The sequence below is a fragment of the Muscardinus avellanarius genome (assembly GCF_963383645.1).
Source record: "Muscardinus avellanarius genome assembly, chromosome: 14".
NCBI lineage: Eukaryota > Metazoa > Chordata > Mammalia > Rodentia > Gliridae > Muscardinus > Muscardinus avellanarius.
Genome location: NC_137800.1, coordinates 30536580 through 30556347, shown reverse-complemented (window position 1 = coordinate 30556347; position 19768 = coordinate 30536580). Strand labels below are relative to the sequence as shown.

The 19768-nt window shown below is 35.3% G+C and overlaps 1 protein-coding gene across 1 annotated transcript; it reads right to left on the bottom strand.

Annotated features, from left to right (window-relative positions):
• Positions 1-318: 318 nt before the first annotated feature.
• LOC308272953 (histone H2A.Z-like) lies at positions 319-705 on the bottom strand (the record flags this gene model as incomplete). Its single annotated transcript, XM_080710000.1, has 1 exon — positions 319-705. The coding sequence occupies one exon, from the start codon at positions 703-705 to the stop codon at positions 319-321; it is 387 nt and encodes a 128-aa protein (XP_080566126.1).
• Positions 706-19768: the final 19063 nt, after the last annotated feature.

Genomic DNA, 19768 nt, shown 5'->3' with positions numbered 1-19768 from the left:
CTGTACAAAACCAAATGTTTGTTACTATAACTTCTGCATCACAATTAAAATCCAAACAGTTTTTTAAAAACAGTCAACTCAGTCAAAACCCACTACTTCAGAATCAATAGCTTCTTTGATGCCACAGTAACACTTAAATATGGTTAAGACTCGAATGCAGAAATTTGGTTGGTTGGAAAGCTAATTAAACTTCCAACTTGCTCAAATAGAATTACAAAAAGGCAAAATTGTGTTTTTCACAGAGATACAGTCCACTGGAATCACCAACACTGGACAGAGTATTTAGAATCCTGAGATAATAAGGAATCCAGGCATCCTTTAGACAGTCTTCTGTTGTCCTTTCTTCCCAATCAGAGATTTGTGGATGTGTGGGATGACACTACCACCAGCAATTGTAGCCTTGATCAGAGAATCCAATTCTTCATCTCCACGAATAGCAAGTTGCAAGTGACGAGGGGTAATGCGCTTTACCTTTAGGTCTTTTGATGCATTTCCTGCCAGCTCAAGTACCTCTGCGGTGAGGTACTCCAGGATGGCTGCGCTATACACAGCGGCTGTCGCGCCCACACGTCCATGGCTGGTTGTCCTAGATTTCAGGTGTCGATGAATACGGCCCACAGGGAACTGCAAGCCGGCTCTCTGTGAGCGGGAAACCGCCTTTGTCTTGGCCTTTCCGAAGTCCTTCCCAGCCTTACCGCCAGCCATTTCGAATTCTGCTGAAGCTCAGACAAGCAAGGCAGAGAAAGGGTGAGAGAGGGCTAGTCGGACCCACAGCGAGATCCCACCACCTACTCCTTCGTCGCACCGCGATTCAAACTCGATACATGTGGTTTTAGTAGTGACTTGTTTTGTTAATTTCTTAGTGGAAATTATCTGGTTAAGGCAGTTCTTTCCTGCACAAGCTTCATAACTTTGGGGGCTCATATAATGTATAATAAAGAATCCTTATTCTATTAAATTATATTAAAAAGATGGTTACATCCAGGCATGTTGTTGCATACCTGTAATCTAAGTACTATAGAAGCAGAGACAGGAGGATAACAGGTTCAAAGCTGGTCTCAGTAACTTAGAGAAGCTCAGCAACTTAGCAATCCCTGTTCCTAAATAAAAAATAAAATAGGGCTGTGGGTGTAGTTTGGAACTAGAAACTGGGTTCTATCCCCAGCACCAAAAAAGAAAAGAAAGAGAGGGGGGGGAGAAGAAGAAGAAGAAGAAGAAGAAGAAGAAGAAGAAGAAGGAGGAGGAGGAGGAGGAGGAGGAGGAGGAGGAGGAGGAGGAGGAGGAGGAGGAGGAGGAGGAGAGAAAAGGGGAGAGGAGAAAGAATGAGGAGGAGGAAGAGGAAGAAGAGGAGGGGGAGGAAGACAAGTTACAAGGAGGTAACCTGATATTACTGGGAAGTTGCTTAAGTTTTTATTTAAATTTCAATGAGCTGGAGAATGGAGAATGTAATTAAGTGGTAGAGTGCTTGTAGAGTACTTGCCTATCATAAAGAAGATTTGAAATAGTATCGTAATAGAAGTTTGATCTTCAACTAACATGCACCTAATTTTCACGGTGGGATGCAAATATTTCTACTGAACTCTTAAACCTTGGTATAATTTGAATATGAAAGAATATTCATATTCTTATTTAAATTTTTATTTTTATTTAATCATAATAAATTAGTCAATCATTAATTTTGTTAAAGAAATGCCTAGAGTCAGGCACTAAAGGCTGCCCACAATATACTATTTTTTGAAGAGAAAGGATGGATATTCTCTTAGGTTCCATGTAATGTCAAGAATAGTTTCTAAACCAGTGCTTGTTTTATGCTATTTACTGCTTTTATCCAGGGACTTGTATCATTTCCCATCTGTTGATGAAGATGTGTTCCATCCCTACCTATATCCTTTTCCTTTCTAATCTCATGTCCTATAGATACCTTTCTCTTTTATCTCTCCATATCCCCAGTGAATAGATTTCTTGCCATTCTGAACTACACAGGCATGCTTCTCTCACAGGTTTGCTATTCTAGCTGTTCCCTACATCTCAGATATTCTCCCTACACTCGAATGTATCATTCATTCATTTTGTGGTTTAGATTTAGAATGCCCCCCAGACCTCACAAAGTGCTCATGTTAGAGGTAGGATAGGTAGACAGAGCAGAAATTTTGGTGGTGAAGTTTGTTGCTAAATAGAGGTCCCTGGTGGTGTGGCCTTGGTGATTATATATTTGTCTTCTCTTGTTTTCTCTCTGCTACTAGGCTCTGTGATGTGAGAGCACAGACCTTCTACTATACCCTCTCTGCTTTCCACTGTCACAGCCTGTGCTCTACACACATGGCCTAACGTGAACTGAAACTTCTTAAATCACCAGAACTGTAAGCAAATATATTTTCCATTCTCTAATTAGGAACATCAAGTATTTTGAGTCATAGCAGTGAGTGCTGACTGGAACAACTCACCTCTTAGTTTCTACTAAGATGACATCTTATTGTGGTCTCATGTGACTATTTTATTTAATTTTGCAAGACCTTTCCCAACCCCAATCTCTTGCCTTATTTGTATTCATAGGATATGTTACTCTTTAATATATATGTGTATTGTACTTATTTTCTTAGTAGTCTGTTTTACCCATCTGTATTATAAGTTTTGTGAGCATTTTAATCTCTTTTGTTTACTCAGTGTTACCTAGTAACATAATACATGCTTAGTGAAGAACTGTGAACAAACTGAATGGATCAACTATTCATTATCAGAATATATTTTGATGGTTTCAGTTAATAATCACCATCAGAATTTTATAGAAAGAAGAAATTGTGAAAATTTTTAAATTTAATGTAAAGAAAGTTTTGATTTAATTTTGAATGAAACAAATCATTGTTGTCCATTAGCAAGGGAGTACAACAGAATTATTAGTGGCATTCCTCGGGACCCCACATATCAGAAGGGTTCTGGGTGAACACACAGAAACTAAATGTGATCAGGGGACAATGTTTCATAAACTTGTGAATTGCTATTTTTCTAGCTTGGATTCCCTCATATGAATCAAACCAGGAAGAGGTGTTTATGTGTTCTTTGCATGTGCAGAGATTTGTGCAGATCTATTAGTTATTATTGAACTTAGAAGATAGTGTGTCTTAGAGTAGTGTCTGGGGAAGTTGGTTGCTGATGTTCACTTAAAAGAGAAATTCCTGGGCTATCAGTACAGACTGAGTTAGTAGCATGGATCAGTTGCTCATGAGAAAGACAAGGTAGACATGATATCTGACATTGTTCTAGCATTTCCTTTTCTAGGGAATATTTAGCCTATTTAGTAATAGAGATGAGTTGAGCACACACACACACACATACACACACACACACACACACACACACACACAGCTTAAAACAGACAAAAATAGTATGAACTTATAAAATAAATAAAACTACAAATATAAAATAATGCATGCTATGAAAACATTGGCAAAGATCAATGCCATTGCTTGCATACTTAAATCCAATGACTGAATATTAGAAGAGACAAATGCCCTTTAAAAGTTAAATGAATTAAAATGAAATTTACATCTGAGAGAGCCTAAACATACTTGCATAATTCTTTAACAATGATTGTATATCAAATGGGGCAAGAGAAATATTGGATGAATACACTGAAAACCTAAGGCATGCAATCACACCATAATTAACTGGGAAGCTGCAGTAGCAAAAGTGATAGCTTGTTTAAAGGATCTGAATTGGGTGCATGGGAAAACTTTGCCTTTAGTCTAAGATATTCTGACTTTCTCCCTAAATGTGGTGCTCATTAGCTGTGTTCTTCCTTGAGTAGAGGACTTTAATTTTACCTTTCTTCGTGTAATAGCATAATCTATAAAACAAGAATAATTAAACCCATTTTATGTTAGAATTAGTACAACTCAAAATAGCATGGTTTAAAGCCCGGTGTGGTGGCGCACACTTGTAATTCCAGCATTTGGGAGGCTGAGACAGAAGGATTGTGGTTCAAGTACAGCCTCAGCTACTTAGTGAGGCCCTTTGCAACTCAGTGAAACCCTGTTCCAAAATAAAGAATAAAAAACTAGGGCTGGGGGTGCAGCTCGGAGATAGAATGCCCTGGTTTTCACCCCTAATACCACAAGAAAAAAAAATCGAATGGGTTATACTATTGTACTGATTCCGAGGCAAGTGCACCATTCTCAATTACAATTTGTAAGAACAAAAGGACACAGTGCCTTGCCTCTGGACTTTATCAGCTGTCTTTGTCTAATAATATTGTCTGGCTCATCTTGATAATCCACAGACCATCATGTGAGATTAACATGTTAAAATCTCATGCTGACTGGATGTAATGAGCAAAAACTATTAGGTTTCCTAAATGCTTTAGTAAGATAGATGTATGTATAAAGAAGTTTGGGTTTTTTTTTTTTTTTGGTGTTTGGAGATTTTTTTTTGCACGTGCTCAATTATCCACTAGTGTACATACAAATTGTTTGTATGAATGACAGGTACAAGTAGAGCCCATAGTAGGAAAGGGCTCTGCCACAGTCCTATGCTCTATAACTCAAGGTTTGGTTCTACTTATCCAATGTTAACTGAGACTGGGTCACTTCTTCCTCACTTAACTGTCAAACATCTGACAATTGCTGTGCTCCTCCAAGAATATCGCTCCTTGGGGCACACACTGCCCTGATTTGGCTAAACATTATCCTGTACGTTTTCATGGAAGTGTTTTTTGATGAAATTTGCATGTACATAGGTAGACTTTGAGTGAAGAAGATTACCTTCCATTATATAGGTGGGCTTTATTCAGTTGGCTGAATGACTGCACAGATAAAAGGGCTGCCCTTCCCCAAGCACAAGGGGATTTTGCCAGTAGAATGCCTGAGACTCCAATGACAGCATTGTTTTGCCTCTAGACTGTCTCTGGACTTGAGCCACAATGAGTGTCTCAATTCTTTAGCAGGCCTGAATACCTCTAGAGAATTGGACTTGCCAAGTCGCAATAGTCTTATGGGCCACCCCTCCCACCCCTACCACATGCATATATACATACCTCACTACTTCTATTTCCTGGATGACTACAGGCCTCCAGTATTCTTTTTCATGTTGGAATTTAGTAGCACTACTTCTTTCTCTTGTCCCTTCAGCCCAATCTCTTATGACAGCTTCCTGCTTTGGGTAGTTCAAGTACTTCACTATTCCTTGTTTGTTTCCTCAACTTTGTCATAAAATCTATAAGTAATCTCTTTCCAGTCTATTTTGAACTGTCTAAGGTGAATTCATGTGTATGTGAGGGCTCTGACTGACAAACACCTCATTTTTCTATTATTTTACTTTCTTTTTTAAGTTTCAAGTGTTATATGTTGGGGCCTCAACACATTCATGTTTTGTTTTGTTTTTTGTAAATTTTTGATAGAGGTAATTATGTCTAAAAATTAAAGCATTGGCATGTGTAGATATGAAAATTCCTTTGTGAACTAATTAAAATTCCACTAGGTAGCATGTTTCGACCACTATATTATTCTCTATCGTAAAAGTTATGCATTAAAAACTAAATTAAGTTATTTCGTTAAGTTTCCATTTGCAGTTTGGACAATTGATTTCAGTTTCAGGCAATAAGTAATAAATTCAGCAGTTAAAATTTATAGTAAAACTGTATAAATAATTGGAATATTAAATAAACTAAACATGCTTAGGAAATGAAATATGTGTACATATTTTATAATAGGCTTATATTCGTTTATTGAATAATAATTTTATTTGGAAGTGAAGAAACAAATGATTTCAAATGGTGAGTACTATTTGAACCTGTAATGGTAAAATATATAAAAATACACAGAAGAGACATAACTTTTTATTGCCATATGTTTTAAAATAATTACAAGAACATAAAATACATTTGGGAACTTGTCTCAATTAGAAATCCTACTCCTCAGGGGAAAATCGTAATTTAGAAAGGCGGCATTCTTTATAAACAGAAAGGATTCACATGATTTATTAATGTTGAGTATTTCAGAATAAAGAAAATAGATCTTTAGGATCCCTAATTGAATGGGGACTGTTAGATTTCCAGGACAAAAATAATGATGTTTCTAAAGAATTATGGCTATGATCAGGTTTTAGTAATAAAGTTGGATGATCAACTTTACCTTTAGTGCAACCCAAGAATATATTGAAGTCTGAAATGATATTTTTCTCAGTGCTAGCTCTGTGAAATTTCGAGGTCGTTCTTCAAATATAAAAAGCAAAGAAATCATTTATCTCCTTTCTACTTATGATATATGCATCAATGGAATGTATGTATCTGCATATAGATTTTCTTTTTATGTAATTGTGGCAGGAGGTTCTCAGGCTAGAACTGAGTTGGATTTATAGCATGCAACAGACAGACAATATGGTAATTTATCAGTTTAGTAAAAGACACCAATACAGAGTTGCAAAAGGCCCTACATTTTTTATTTTCATACACTGGCAATCTCTTTCCTTATAGTGATAAAAATATATCACTCTATGAAATGATTGCTGTTGAATACTCCTGACTCTTATAGTGTAGCAATACCAGTAGATGCAAAGAAAGGGGGGGGGGGAGAGAGAGAGAGAGAACTTTCATACTTTTAGAACTCATATATCCATTTGGTTACATAAAGCACCGTATTTCAACTTTCAGTATGGATAGCCCTAAACTGTTTAGATCAAAGAAAAACTCTGGGAGATTTTAAGACTCACTTCCTCATCTTCCATATGCAAGCAAACTCAAGTCTTCTGGGTTTTTTTTTTTTTTTTTTTTTTTTTTTTTTACCTTCTTCTCGCTGTCTCTAACTGAGCTCAATCACTATCATTTCTTTTCTGAACCATTTCAGCAGTCTCATGACCCATGTTTTCAGTAAACTAAATCTTCCACACAATTCACTTTTTGCTGTGACTGAAAAATGTCTTTTAAAAATGTAAATAATACCTATTTTGAAAACTCGTTAATTCCATGCTAGCATCCCTATGATTAAGAGTAAACTCTCCTCAGGTCTAAAGTGCCTTTTCCATTTAATCTCTACGTTAACCTTTCCCACAAGACTCTTCCTTACTCTTCAGCCTCAAGCCATACTAGACTTGTTTCTCACTTTAGAATCTTTACACAAATTGTTCTCTTACTCTGGAGAACTCTAACTTATTTTTCAAGTCTTAGTGTAAATGTCATTTCCTCCAGCAAGTTTCCCTGACCTTCAATCTAGGATAAAATTTCTTGATACATTCATTTTCTTGTAGTATCCTGAAATTTTTAAACTTAACACTCTAGGTTCTTGTTTGATGCCTGTCTTCCTTCCAGGAGTGTACCATGCATGCCAGCACTCTGAGGCATTACCTATTACTGCATCCCCTGCTTCCAGTGCAATACATGACCCATCACAGGCATTCAGTTTCTTTTTGATCAACAAAGGTTTTATCAGGTTCTAGTGGAACTGCATCAAAGAGTACCAATGAACTCAGTGTGGTGGTACACACCTGTAATCCCAGTCCTTGGGAAGCTGAGACAAGAAGATTACAAGTTCGAGACCAGTCCTAGCAACTTAGAGAGACGCTTAGTAACTTAGTGAGGCCCTGTTTCAAAATAAGAAGTTGATAATGGTGTAGATCAGAAGTGGTGGTGTGTATCAGAAGTAGAATGTCCCTAGGTTCAATCCCCAGTAATAAAAGAAGAAAGAAAGTAAAAGAAAAGAACAATGATATGATGAATATTCAGATTTGATGAAAATGAATGTAACAATAGCCTCTTGAAAAGTATTTTAGTTATTTTGAAAGACTTACAGTGATAAAAATACTCATTGTATTTTCTTTTATATAAAAATCTTTGAAATATTTTAAGCAAAATAGTATTTATTATAATACTTATTTCCCTTATAGCCAGTAAGCCACAACTATTCCTGTTGTCCTAAAATAAATAGGCTTTTATACTCAAGATTTTCTAGCACCAAATGTATTTCCTTTCTTCTCCCTTTCTCTACCCCTTCAATTATTACTCAGTTGTTTTTATGGGACTTTTAAATCTATATCCTTTATTGTACTCAGCCTAAGATCATTCTAGAATTATTCACAATATAAATAGTAAAGTAAGAAGAGTTGAAACCTAGTTCAGTACTAAACAATTCTTCCAGCAATCATCTCTCATATTTTATAGTCTTCTCAGAAGTTATCCCCTAACCCAGCATTAAAATAGAAGTCATAGAAGAATTTTAGGGTTTTGAATGTTATTTACAATTTATGAAAAATGGTGAATAAAGGTTTTTCTATTCACCTAATACAATAGTTTGTGAAACAGTGCATGTTACACAATCACACACTAATAATTTCAAGCCTTAAAAATGTAATAAAGACTGAGTTAAACCTCAGCACCTGTCTAATTAGAAAATGAACAAAAATAATAACAATTCTAAGTTGTTCTAATCATGTTTCCTTGCTGTGACAATTGTCTGAGAAAAATGACTCAGAGGTGGACAAGTGTACTTTGGCTCATGGTTTCCAAGGTCTCATCCATAGTTGTCTGGCTCCATCGCTCTGGCTCTGAGATGAGGCAGAACATATTGGCAGAAGGGCCTAGTAGAGCAAAGCTACTCAGCTTATGGCAATTGGGAAACAGTAAGAGAGTGAAGAAAGGTGAGGGAGGAAGGGGATGGGGACCAGTTATAGTCCCCAAGGTCATGACCCCAACAACTCACTTTCTTTAGCCAGGCCCCACCTCTCACGGCCTCCACCTCCTTCCAGTAGTTCATTCAACTGACAATGAATTAGCCCACTGATGAAGTCAGAGCCCTCAGGAGCCAAGTATTTCTGAAGCTTGTTAATTTGAGGGCCAAGTCCTCAGCACATGAGCTTTGGGGGGTACTTCATTTTCAAACCTTAAAACCAGTGCTCTTCAAGTGACTTGATACAATTCTAATAAAGAAATGTACCCACACTTGGGAGGTGGAGACAGGAGGATCATGCAGATTTGAAGACAGCCTCGCTGGCTTAAGAGACCCTGTTTCCAAATAAAAAATATAAAAAATAGGTCTGGGAGTGTAGCCCGGAGTTAGAAGGGTTTCCAGGAGCTCCAGTACCACCAAATCAATATATAACTTAGTTTCATAAACAAATAGAAAATACCTCATTGGAAGATACAATAAAGAGGGCTTAAGATTACCAATAATGAAGACAGGATTGAAATTTACAAAGATCTTAGAGAACACTCCAGTGAATTTTTCAAAGACAGATCTCTGTGTTGTTCTGAGAAAAAGAAAACAAAATATTCAGAGTAAAATGGGAGCCTACATCAGTGGGTATAGCCAAGAAACATCTTTAGTTAGCTCTATGGGGGTACAAGGTGCTAATCTGCTGTTAACACTGGCAATGTAATAACTGGGCTCAGAATGTTAACTTGCTAAGAAAAAATATGTGTTATTTAACATACTTTCCATGTTAAGAGATATCATTTCCTTATTTACCAAACTTTCTTGTCCTAATTTTTTTATTAACAAACCATGTGGGAGATAAAACAGACTGCATGTGATCTTTGCTCTAAAAAAGCTGATGAATATGAAAATAATTTGAAGCAGTGCTTCTCAAACTGTGATATTCAGATGAACCACCTAGAGATCTTGTTAAGAAGTAAATTCATATCCTTATTCAGTGAGAGACCCAAGGTATTGCATTTCCTCTAAAGTTTTTAGGTGATGCATATGTTCTTGTTTCACAGAACACACTTGGAATAGCAAAGTCAAAGGCAGCATTATCTGATAGAAATGTAATGTAGCCGGGAGTGGTGGTGCACCCTTGTAATTCCAGCATTTGTGAGGCTGAGACAGGAGGATCATGGTTCATGGACCGCCTCAGCTACTTAGTGAGACCTCTGCAACTTAGTGATACCCTGTTTCAAAATAAAGAATACAAAATAGGGCAGGGAGTGTAACTCAAAGGTCTAATGTCCATTGTTTCCATTCACAGACCCACACACACACAAAAAGGAAATGCAATATAAATCATATGTGATAAATCATGTGTCTTTGTAAATGTCTTAATAGCTACATTGAAAAATAATAAAAATGAAAAGGTAAAATTTACATAGGTATTAAATTTTGTATGACCCAATATATCTAAATATGTCTACATGGAATCAATAAAAAATTTTAATATTTTGTATTCTTTATACATCTCTGTTTCAATATTATATTTTCATCAGAAATACCTGGTATATTGTAATGTCATAAAAGTGACAGTTGAAAAGGGGATTCATACCTACTTTTTAAAGTATATTAAATATATTCTAAACATATTTAAATATTTTAACAACTAGCTCAAGTGCTGTTTTAAAATTATATTTAAATAACTTAAAATATTTGGTATCACAATCACCAAATTTCAAATGTTCAGATACCATACATGATTCATGCCTTCCATATTGCAGAGCACAATTATATTTAGAATATTGTAGCAAGATAGTTTGCGGCAAAGTTTTAGAGAACAACATCCAATTTCTCTTTCAGCAAATGTTTGAACTTCTATGTGCCAGATATTTTGCTGAGTGTCTTCATTAGATAATCTAAAGTCAGGGGAACTTAATTTTAAGGAAATAAAAATGCCTTAGGAAATCCAAGAGCAGGGATTCAACTGCATGTCAGCAGTTGGAACTTGGAAACGTAAAACCAACAGGAAATACGTTTTCAGTTTCTCCATCTCCACATGGAGAAAGCACATTTCTCCTTCTTGCTCCCTGCAGGAAAACATCTGTCTCCTCTCTTCATCCACATCATTTGTGAAGGATGTTTATCCCCAAACTCCTCAGGTTACCAGTTATTTAATACTGTCATTTGGTGCCAAGCCCAGCCTCTTTCTCTTCTCTGTGATGTTGGTGCTGGATCTGCACATTACATCTATCAGACTTACTTGCTGGATGGCGATGGGTTTTTGTCTAGATTATGGAGGTTGAAAGAGAAGCCAGGCAGATAGGAAAAGTGGCTTTTATTTCCTTTCCTGCCACTTTCACTTGTGTAACAGAGGACGGCTATACGTCTTTTTTTCTGGATTGTTTTAACACATTTATTACCATGCATCCCAACAGGTACAACCTGCGCCCCCACTCTTCTCCACTGAGAAGCAGGCACACAGGCATATGAGGTTCTCCAAGCTCCTAGATTATGGTAACACTATTTACTTCTCTCCATGGGTCATAGGATCAGTGTTATGGATGATAGCTCATTCTTACCTATTCATAAATGAGTTAGCGCAACTCTGTAAATTGTATGTGGTTTGTTCAGATAATGATATCTATGTTATATCAGGGTTTTGTTTTGTGTTCTTTCAGTATTCCAATATCTAACTAATTAATTAGTTGTATTTACTACTTTTTTCAAAGTAATCATATGATTTCTATATTTCCCACTCACCATGAAGGTTACTTTGGTACAGAGAGAAACTCACTGTGATCCTTCAATTCCAATTCCAAATAACAGGATAGAGAATCCTATTAGTTTTTATTGTATTAGGTGTTCATTCCTGATCTAATCAACTATAGCAAAGGGAATCCTTTCATGTATTAAAAAAAAAAAAAAAAAAACTGCTGCCAGAATCCCTCTATATTATGTTGTGGTTTGAAAGGATTAGTTCTTGAAGAGGAAGAATAGTGAACTATGAAGAAATCTTTAAAAAATTCTACTAAAAGATAATTATATATTCAAAGCTCCACCTTAGATAGTCTGATTCACAGGGCCATCCTTCTAGTCAATTAAATAAATTGCAGCAGCTTTTACCTAATGATATACTTTGCAATAAAAATTATCCCAAATTTTCTCCTTGTAAAATCACTTTTTAAAAAAAAATCCACCGGATGTTTTTGCTAGAATAAAATTGTGATACTATTTTTATGTAGAAAATTGCTAGTCTGCTTTCTTCTTTAATATGTTTTTCTACATTTACAGTAAAAAACCTCAAATTTTTTTTCTTGTATTTTGCGTTTCTTGTGTTTTTTCTACCTCCTTACCTTGCATTTGGAATGGATTTTACTACTTTTCAGGAATTAATCTCCAGATCTTTAGAGAAATTGCTCATCTCAAAGTCAACAATTACCTCTTTGTTGTTAACCCCATGACCCCATCTTATTTGACCTACCAATATCACTTGCTCACTCCTTCCCATTTAATCATTCTCTTTGCTTGGTTTATAGGCCACTGCATTCTCCTCCTTTTCCTTTTTCTTCATGTATCATCTTTGTCAACCTGACATCTAAATACTAGAATGCCCCAGAATTTAGTCCTTGGACTGTATCTCCCTTTTTACTCTCTATAACCTCATCAATTCTCTTAGCTTTAAATAGGCTGACAAGTCCCAAATCTACATCTTTGGCCAAGAACTCTGCACTGAATTCCCAACTTATATAACCTTTTTTTTTTTTTTTTGACATCTTCACTTGAATGTTTAACAGGCATAGCAAACTTACAAAGTTACCAAAAGACAATCTTACAAATAAATAAATGAATAAATAAAACATTTAAAAGTGCTTTTCCTACTCTACTCTAAACCTATCCCATTTAAATGCCTTCTCCATTTAAATAAATGTCAATTCATATTTTTCGGTTGCTTAACCTGAAGCCTTACATTCAATATTTACTCCTCTCCCTCTTTTATATTCACATTTAAGCTAAACAAATACTGTTGTTTCTATCATCAAAATATATATAAAAACTGACCACTTATTTTCATCACTTATGGTTCAACTACCCTAACTCAACCAACATGGAGTCTTAAGTAGATTAGTATTTCCTAATAGGTGTGTTTGTATTAATCTTTGACACAGAGTACATTTTTAACAATGCAGACATACTGCATTTAAATTTTTTGGCACACACTTATACATTCCTTAACATGGGCTTTGACACATGTTAGCATATTTAATATTTATCACTTTTATCTATGAAGATTCAACTATGGTTCCCATGAGAAAGATAAGCCACAGTAAGACTAAGCAATTTAACCAAGATCTCAGAGTTGATTAATGTCAAAGGTGGATTAGAGCCTAGGTTCTTTAGTGTAAATTCCCTTCTCTCTTATTTATTTATTTATTTATTTATTTATTTATTTATTTATTTATTTATGTGGTACTGGGGATTGAAACCAGGAGCGTTTTACATCCTAGTTATACCCCTAACCCTTTTATTTTGAAACAGTGTCTTACCAAGTTGTAGAGGGCCCAAGTAGCTGAGGCTGCAGCCTCCCAAGTACTCAGATTACAAGTGTGGGCCACCATGCCCATCACCAAAGTCCCTTCTTTTAACTCTTATGCTGTGTTACCACTCTCATTCCAACAACAACAAATCATATTATGTCAATAATCTGCTCAAAATCTTCAATAAATTCTCCACTTTAATCAGATTAAAAATTAAATCCCTGAACAAAGTTTAAAAGGACTTGCATGAGCTGACCTCTGGTCACTTGTAACCTCACATTTCATGGCTCTTTCCTTCACTCTCAACTCCAGCTATCTGATGATCTTTTAACACATAAAGCACACTTATGTTACAAGGTGTTTGCATTTTCTTTTCCCTCTTCCTGGCATGCTCTTTCAAAAATGTCCACTAGCCTCTTCATTTTCTTCTATTAAGTCTGTATTTGAGTACCATCTTCTCAAGGAGGCTTTCTTTTAACTGTGCATTTAAAATCTCCCACTTGTACCTCTATGTCCTGCTTCACTTGTTTATTTTTTCAGGGATTTGTTCTAATAAATGACATGTGTCACATATTTATTATTTTATTTTCTCCTACTCTCCCACCCCATGTCACCCATCAATGCAATTTTCATGAAGGAAAACATTTTACTCAATTTTATTCATTGGTGAATTCCTTTTACTGGACCATTAAATAGTGTTTAACTTATTGATTGAATAAATAAAAATGTAAAGAATAAAATGGGATTTATTATACTAAAAATGCTCATTTGAAAATATCAAATCCTATCTTGCATACATGTATACCTTCTTCCATCTTTATCTTTTATTTTTTTGACTTGTGAGGAATTCATTAAAGAGAGGAATTTTAAGCATAAGAAGTTGTTACCCATAGACACAAAATATGGTCCAACGCAGTAGGAATGTAGAAAGAAAATTAAAATTAAAGAATAAAGTAAGGAAAGAATAATAAGCATATATTCTACAGCTTCCCTGAGATTTGCTCAAAACGTAAAAGTAATACTTGGTTCACGGATGGAGTAGTTATTGCTATTTTTACTATTTTCTTAAAATCATGAGATTATGATGAGGCTCTATGTTCACACCAAATATATTTTTTTAAATATCAAGTTTTTACTCTATCATGCCAAGAGTGGGTGAGAAACCAATACTTTTTTTAAAATGTAAGAACAAATAAAAAGATAAAAAAAATAGAAGAAACAGAGGGAAAAATCAAGGAGAATGAACAGAAAAGAAGAAAAAAATGGCTGTGCATCTAGCGTCTCAGAATCTTAAAATGAAATCTTTGGATTTCAAGAGAGTTTATATAAATAAAAACAAATAGGCATGAATCTTTTAATTTCAATCTTTAATAAAGTAGCAAAGGGTATCAAAGGTTAAAAAATGGCAGTGAAAACTGATCATGCTCAAAATCTCTTATTTTTTTTCTCCAGTTCTTAAAAAGTACTCACAAGGTTAGCTCTCAGACTTGTGTTGGATGCTGGAGAACAAGTTATTTCCTGGCTCAAAGTCAGTTCCCTCCCATAAAGGCAAATGAAAAATATATCTTGACTCACTTAGTCTTCAAAATCCTAGTACATGTGGGCTTTTTGTTTAGGCTAAAAATTAAAAATAAACACAGTAACACAATTAAAACAATAATATGCAATCGTAATTGTGACATATTACCATCAAATTCCATTAACACATGATAGGAGATAATAAATGCATAGTTTAAACTCTGGCCCAATGTGGATGAAACTAAATCATTTATATCATATTAAAAAAGTCACTTTACTCCTTTGTCATTTCTTATTTAACAAGCCAATATAATTAAACTAGCTGAGATAAGTAAACTTGTTTGATGTTTTCAGAAGTTTACAGCTACAATTTAAGGGCCAGAATAACAGCACATTTATGGTTTCCCTTACAGCTAACAGATGTGCAATCACGCCAGAGTTGTATATTTTTACTTTAAATAGTAGTAAATTTAGTTTTTTTCCCTTCCTTAAAGTATAAAACAAAATAAAGTCCGACACCACATTTTCTCTCAGTTTTAAAAATAATGTGCTATAGTCTCCATCAATGGGTGCTCTGTCACTATTGAGGAACTCAGAAGAAAACAAAGGTGGATGAACAGCAAGAGGAATGTGAATTTGACACTTCTGAAAGCAAACAAGATTTGTTTGGCACACAGTCTCCATTTTTCTAGGCAGTTGAGAAGAGTGCCTGAATTTAATTTTGGAGGCCAGTATAAAAGTTTCTAAAATATATTTTACACACTATATATAATCATCATTGATTCACTGAAATAAGAAAAAGGGATTCACAACCAAATTACCTATGATGCACTTGTCCATTTTCAGGCAAGCTCGTAAGGCATCAAAGAATGTAAAAACACCGCAGTCTTCTATAAACTAACCAAGGACATTCTTCATTCTGTTGAGATGACATATTTGACAGTTGTTGGTGCTACAAGATCTATGGAAGTATTGTCCACACGTTTGAGAGCATAAAATATTGTACAGTGAAGAAGCTGCAAGAGCAAAATTCAATTCTTGACACTGTGTAAAAAAAAATATTTAAAGTCGTTTTCTTCTGAACTGTGTGCCTTTTTACTCACATTTTAGTAAAAAAAAAAAAAATATGTAGACCTAAAGATAGTAAAAAAAAAATATGGCATATCAGAAAATTCACCATTTGAAAGTTATATTTAAAAGTTTTAATGTTGAAGAAAGTAAAATTATCTTGGTGTGTTTTTTAATTTGCTAATTAATTACACAGTATCATCTTGTAAAATCACTAATTCTGTTTTTTCAGGCACATTATTTGATCTATTATCCTAGAAATAATTAGCAAAACACACTCTCAGAATTTGGAGAGATGATAGGCAAATGGTAAAGATCAGCAGAGACCATTTAATTTTTTTAAATTTGGGCTGCAAAATAGTACAATAAGCTGGGCGCCGTGGTGCATACCTGTAATCACAGTACTTGGGAATCTGAGGCAAGAGGATTGCATATTTGTAGTCAGCCTCAGCAACTTAGTGACACCCTGTCTCTAAAAAGTAAAATAGGACTGAGGTTATCTCTCAGAGGTAAAATGCCCCTGGGTTCAATATCCCTCAAAAAGGAAGTAAAAGTAAAAAATAAAATATAGCATAATAATTAAGGCTTTTAAAGAAAACTTTCATATTTATTAAATAGAAGTTAAAGACATTATAATCCTGGGTTTGGCTCCTAAAAATGCAGATTTGCATTAACAGTTGATAGAACTTATGTAGCTAGTCAAGATTTTTTTTTTTTTTTTACCCCCAACCTTCACTGATAACTTTTAGAATAAATAACATTTGGGTTTGCTTCCTTCAGAGCAATTGTGGTCCCACCTAAAAAGACAAATTATTTTTTCTTATGAGGAAAAGTCAGTACAACTTTAGGCTTATTTCTCTAATTCACAGCAAGCACCTGAATCATCCTATGAAATAATTTTAGTTTTGGTAGGTGATTGTGGGCATAATGAGGGTTTCATTATATTTCAGCATAGTAATTACACTCACATATATAATGTTGAGAAGTAATATCCACTCTCAAATATTTGCAGTTGGCAATTAAACATTTTTGGGGGATACAGTTTAGAAGAAGAATGATCTCAGTCACCAAACATCTAAGGATTTTGAGATGTCAAGGTAGCCAGGTATAGTGGGGCATGTCTATAATCCTAGTACTTGGGAGTCAGGAGAATTGCAGGTTGAAGGCCAGCCACAGCTACTAACTAGATCCTCAGCAGTTTAGTGAGAACCTATTTCAAAATAAAAATTAAAAAAAAACACAGCTTGAGATGTAGTTCAAAGTAGAATGCCCCTGGTTCGTGTCTTCTCTCTCTCTCTCTCTCTCTCTCTCTCTCTCTCTCTCTCTCTCTCTCTCTCTCTCACACACACACACACAGAGAATAAAGGTAAATTACATATTTTAGAAAGTAGCTTTAACTTGAAAGCAGAAAAATGAATTAAAAAATAAAAGAATTGTTTGAAAGCAAATTTTAAAAAATTATGAATTTAATATATTATTCCAACTTTATCTAGTATACCACATAAATCATTTCTCTAGGCAAAAAAAAGATTTTAGGAATCAAACATATGAATCAAACATAATGCATGAATATATATATATATATATATATATATATATATATATATATATATATATTCTAATAAAAAACGTTTAGTACTTCTATTGTTCTGTTAGGGCAAAGAGTCCACACTGGAGCATTATGGTCCTACCTTCTTAAGCTGCTTGAAAGGAGAGCAATTTTCCCTGAGCAGACACAGTGAGCTGAAGTAGACAGCTTGAGGCCCGTTTACTCTGAGGTCAGGAAAATGACTGAAACCCACAAGAAAGAAGGGGCAGGCAAATGGGCTGAAATGCACTGCAATTTTGTTATGATATGGGTGGCACTTGTGCTGGGGAAGTGGGGGCAGTAGATAGGGCTGTTTGGGTCCAGGGCCTTATATATTTGTTACCTGCAAGGAGGAAGTCATATGCCTACAATGACTTAAAGTCAAGGTCCACACCCAGGTACTTGGGTCATTTTCTTTTCTGGCCTAGTGCCAGGAGCAGAAGGTAAGGTCATGGCCAATTGACCCTCAAAGCAGCTGTGGGTAATGTGTAGCCTTGAGTACATGACGTATGCCCTTCAAAAGAATGCTAGACCTCTTCCTGGCATGTGGAAGGGGGCTGGTACCTCTGGGCCAGTTCCCCATTAGAAGGTCTTTGAAAATTCTCTTTTCTCTCATCCCCTTTTCCCCATTCGTGTTCATCTCTAGCTAATCTACCTGTGCTAACAGTTCTCTATCTCTGCCATGCATGGTTCCCAAATATATGTGCTATTTAGTTGAAGCCATGTTTGTGTTCAGTGGGGTGATTACATCTTCAATAAAGGGAAGAGGCTCAGAGAATTTACTTCCTTTAAAGAAAAGAAAACCAATGGTGTACAGTGGCACAAGCCTATAATCTCAGGGTTTAGGTGACAGAGATGAGAGGATTGCAGGTTACAGGAGAGTGTGAAGTAATTTAGGGGGACTGTTTCAAATTTTTTTAAAAAGAAATTCTGGGGGGTGTAGTTTAGAGGTAGAATGCTTCTAGGTTTAATTCCTAGTTCCACCTTCCAAAAAGGTGGTGCACACCTCTAATCTCAGTACTTGAGAGGCTGAGACAGGAGGATTACAGGTTAGAGCAAATTAGCAAAACTCTCAGCAACCTAAAAAGACTCTTTCAAAATTAAAAAAAAGAAAAAATGTCTTGGGATGTAGCTCAGAGCTAGAATGCCTCTAGGTTCAATCCCTAGTACCACACACACACAAAAACAAAAAAGAAAGAAAGAAAGAAAGAAAGAAAGAAAGAAAGAAAGAAAGAAAGAAAGAAAGAAAGAAAGAAAAGGAAAAAGGAAAAAAAATGGCTTTGACCTCACATAAAAAAAAAAAAAATACACAGAGAAGTCCACATAGCTATCTTTTTTGTCTATGGGGCTTATTTCTTCTCAAGAAAAGTAGAACTATCTAGAGAAAAATCAATTTTTGTGCCCTTTAAAAGAGTAAAGATGGATACACCGTTATAGCTATGTGCTTACAAATGAAAATACTGTGGTATTAGCAGATAGAAACTCAATTTACAAAATCATGAGGCACACTTCACTTAATACGAAAAGCTCCATTGCTAATTTTTGTGAGAGATCTGAAATAAATTTCTGATTTACTTGATTTCTACCAAAGGGAGCAGGAGTAAAAGCTTAAAGTTAGGTTTGAACTTGGCTTACAGTGTCTCAAGAATTCTTATATTAGTAACAAGAAAATTTATCATAACCATGATAGATTTCATTCCAAGCTTAATATAATTTCATACTTAATCAAATGATTTGAGGATGTGAGTATATTTTATTTTTAATCTTTATTTTGTCTATCACATAAAATTTTGAAGCCATCTGTGTGTTTATTCTAAAAAGGTTATTTTTATGTGGCTATTTGTAAAACTATTTTATAGCTAGACTTAATGGGTTTTTTCTTTGATGTTAAGTCTAGATACCTACTTGTTCATATACAGATTATTGAATATGGAATTTTGATTGCTTATAAGTGTCTTTAATATTTTTGTTAAAATATAGTGTTGGACCTGACAGCCCCCAGGAAGCGTGCCCCCCCCCCCCAGGAATTACTCACAGACAGAAGTCGATGCAATCTGCAAGAGGTTTATTTCGGCCAGCGCTGGGGTCACCTTGCAAACAAGGGGGAAGCGACCCCTAGTAACAGAAGCTTGCAGCTTTTATACTCTTAAAACACAAAAGTACAGTTAACATTAAGCATTAGGTGTCTCATTGTCATTGGTTCTTACTTCTGACCTTTACTAGAATTGGGTAGTTTATCAGGTATTATTCTTTTTGGCACTTAGCAACAGTTGCAGCTAGCAACAGTTTCTTCGGTGAGCCATTCCTGGAACACAGGGAAGTAAAGTCCCAGCAACGGAAAGTCCCAGTACCTGTAAACAGGTGGAAAGTCCCGAATGCCAGGGCGGTTGGGGTGCTGAGGTCCTACAATAGTACAAGAGTTAGACACAAGC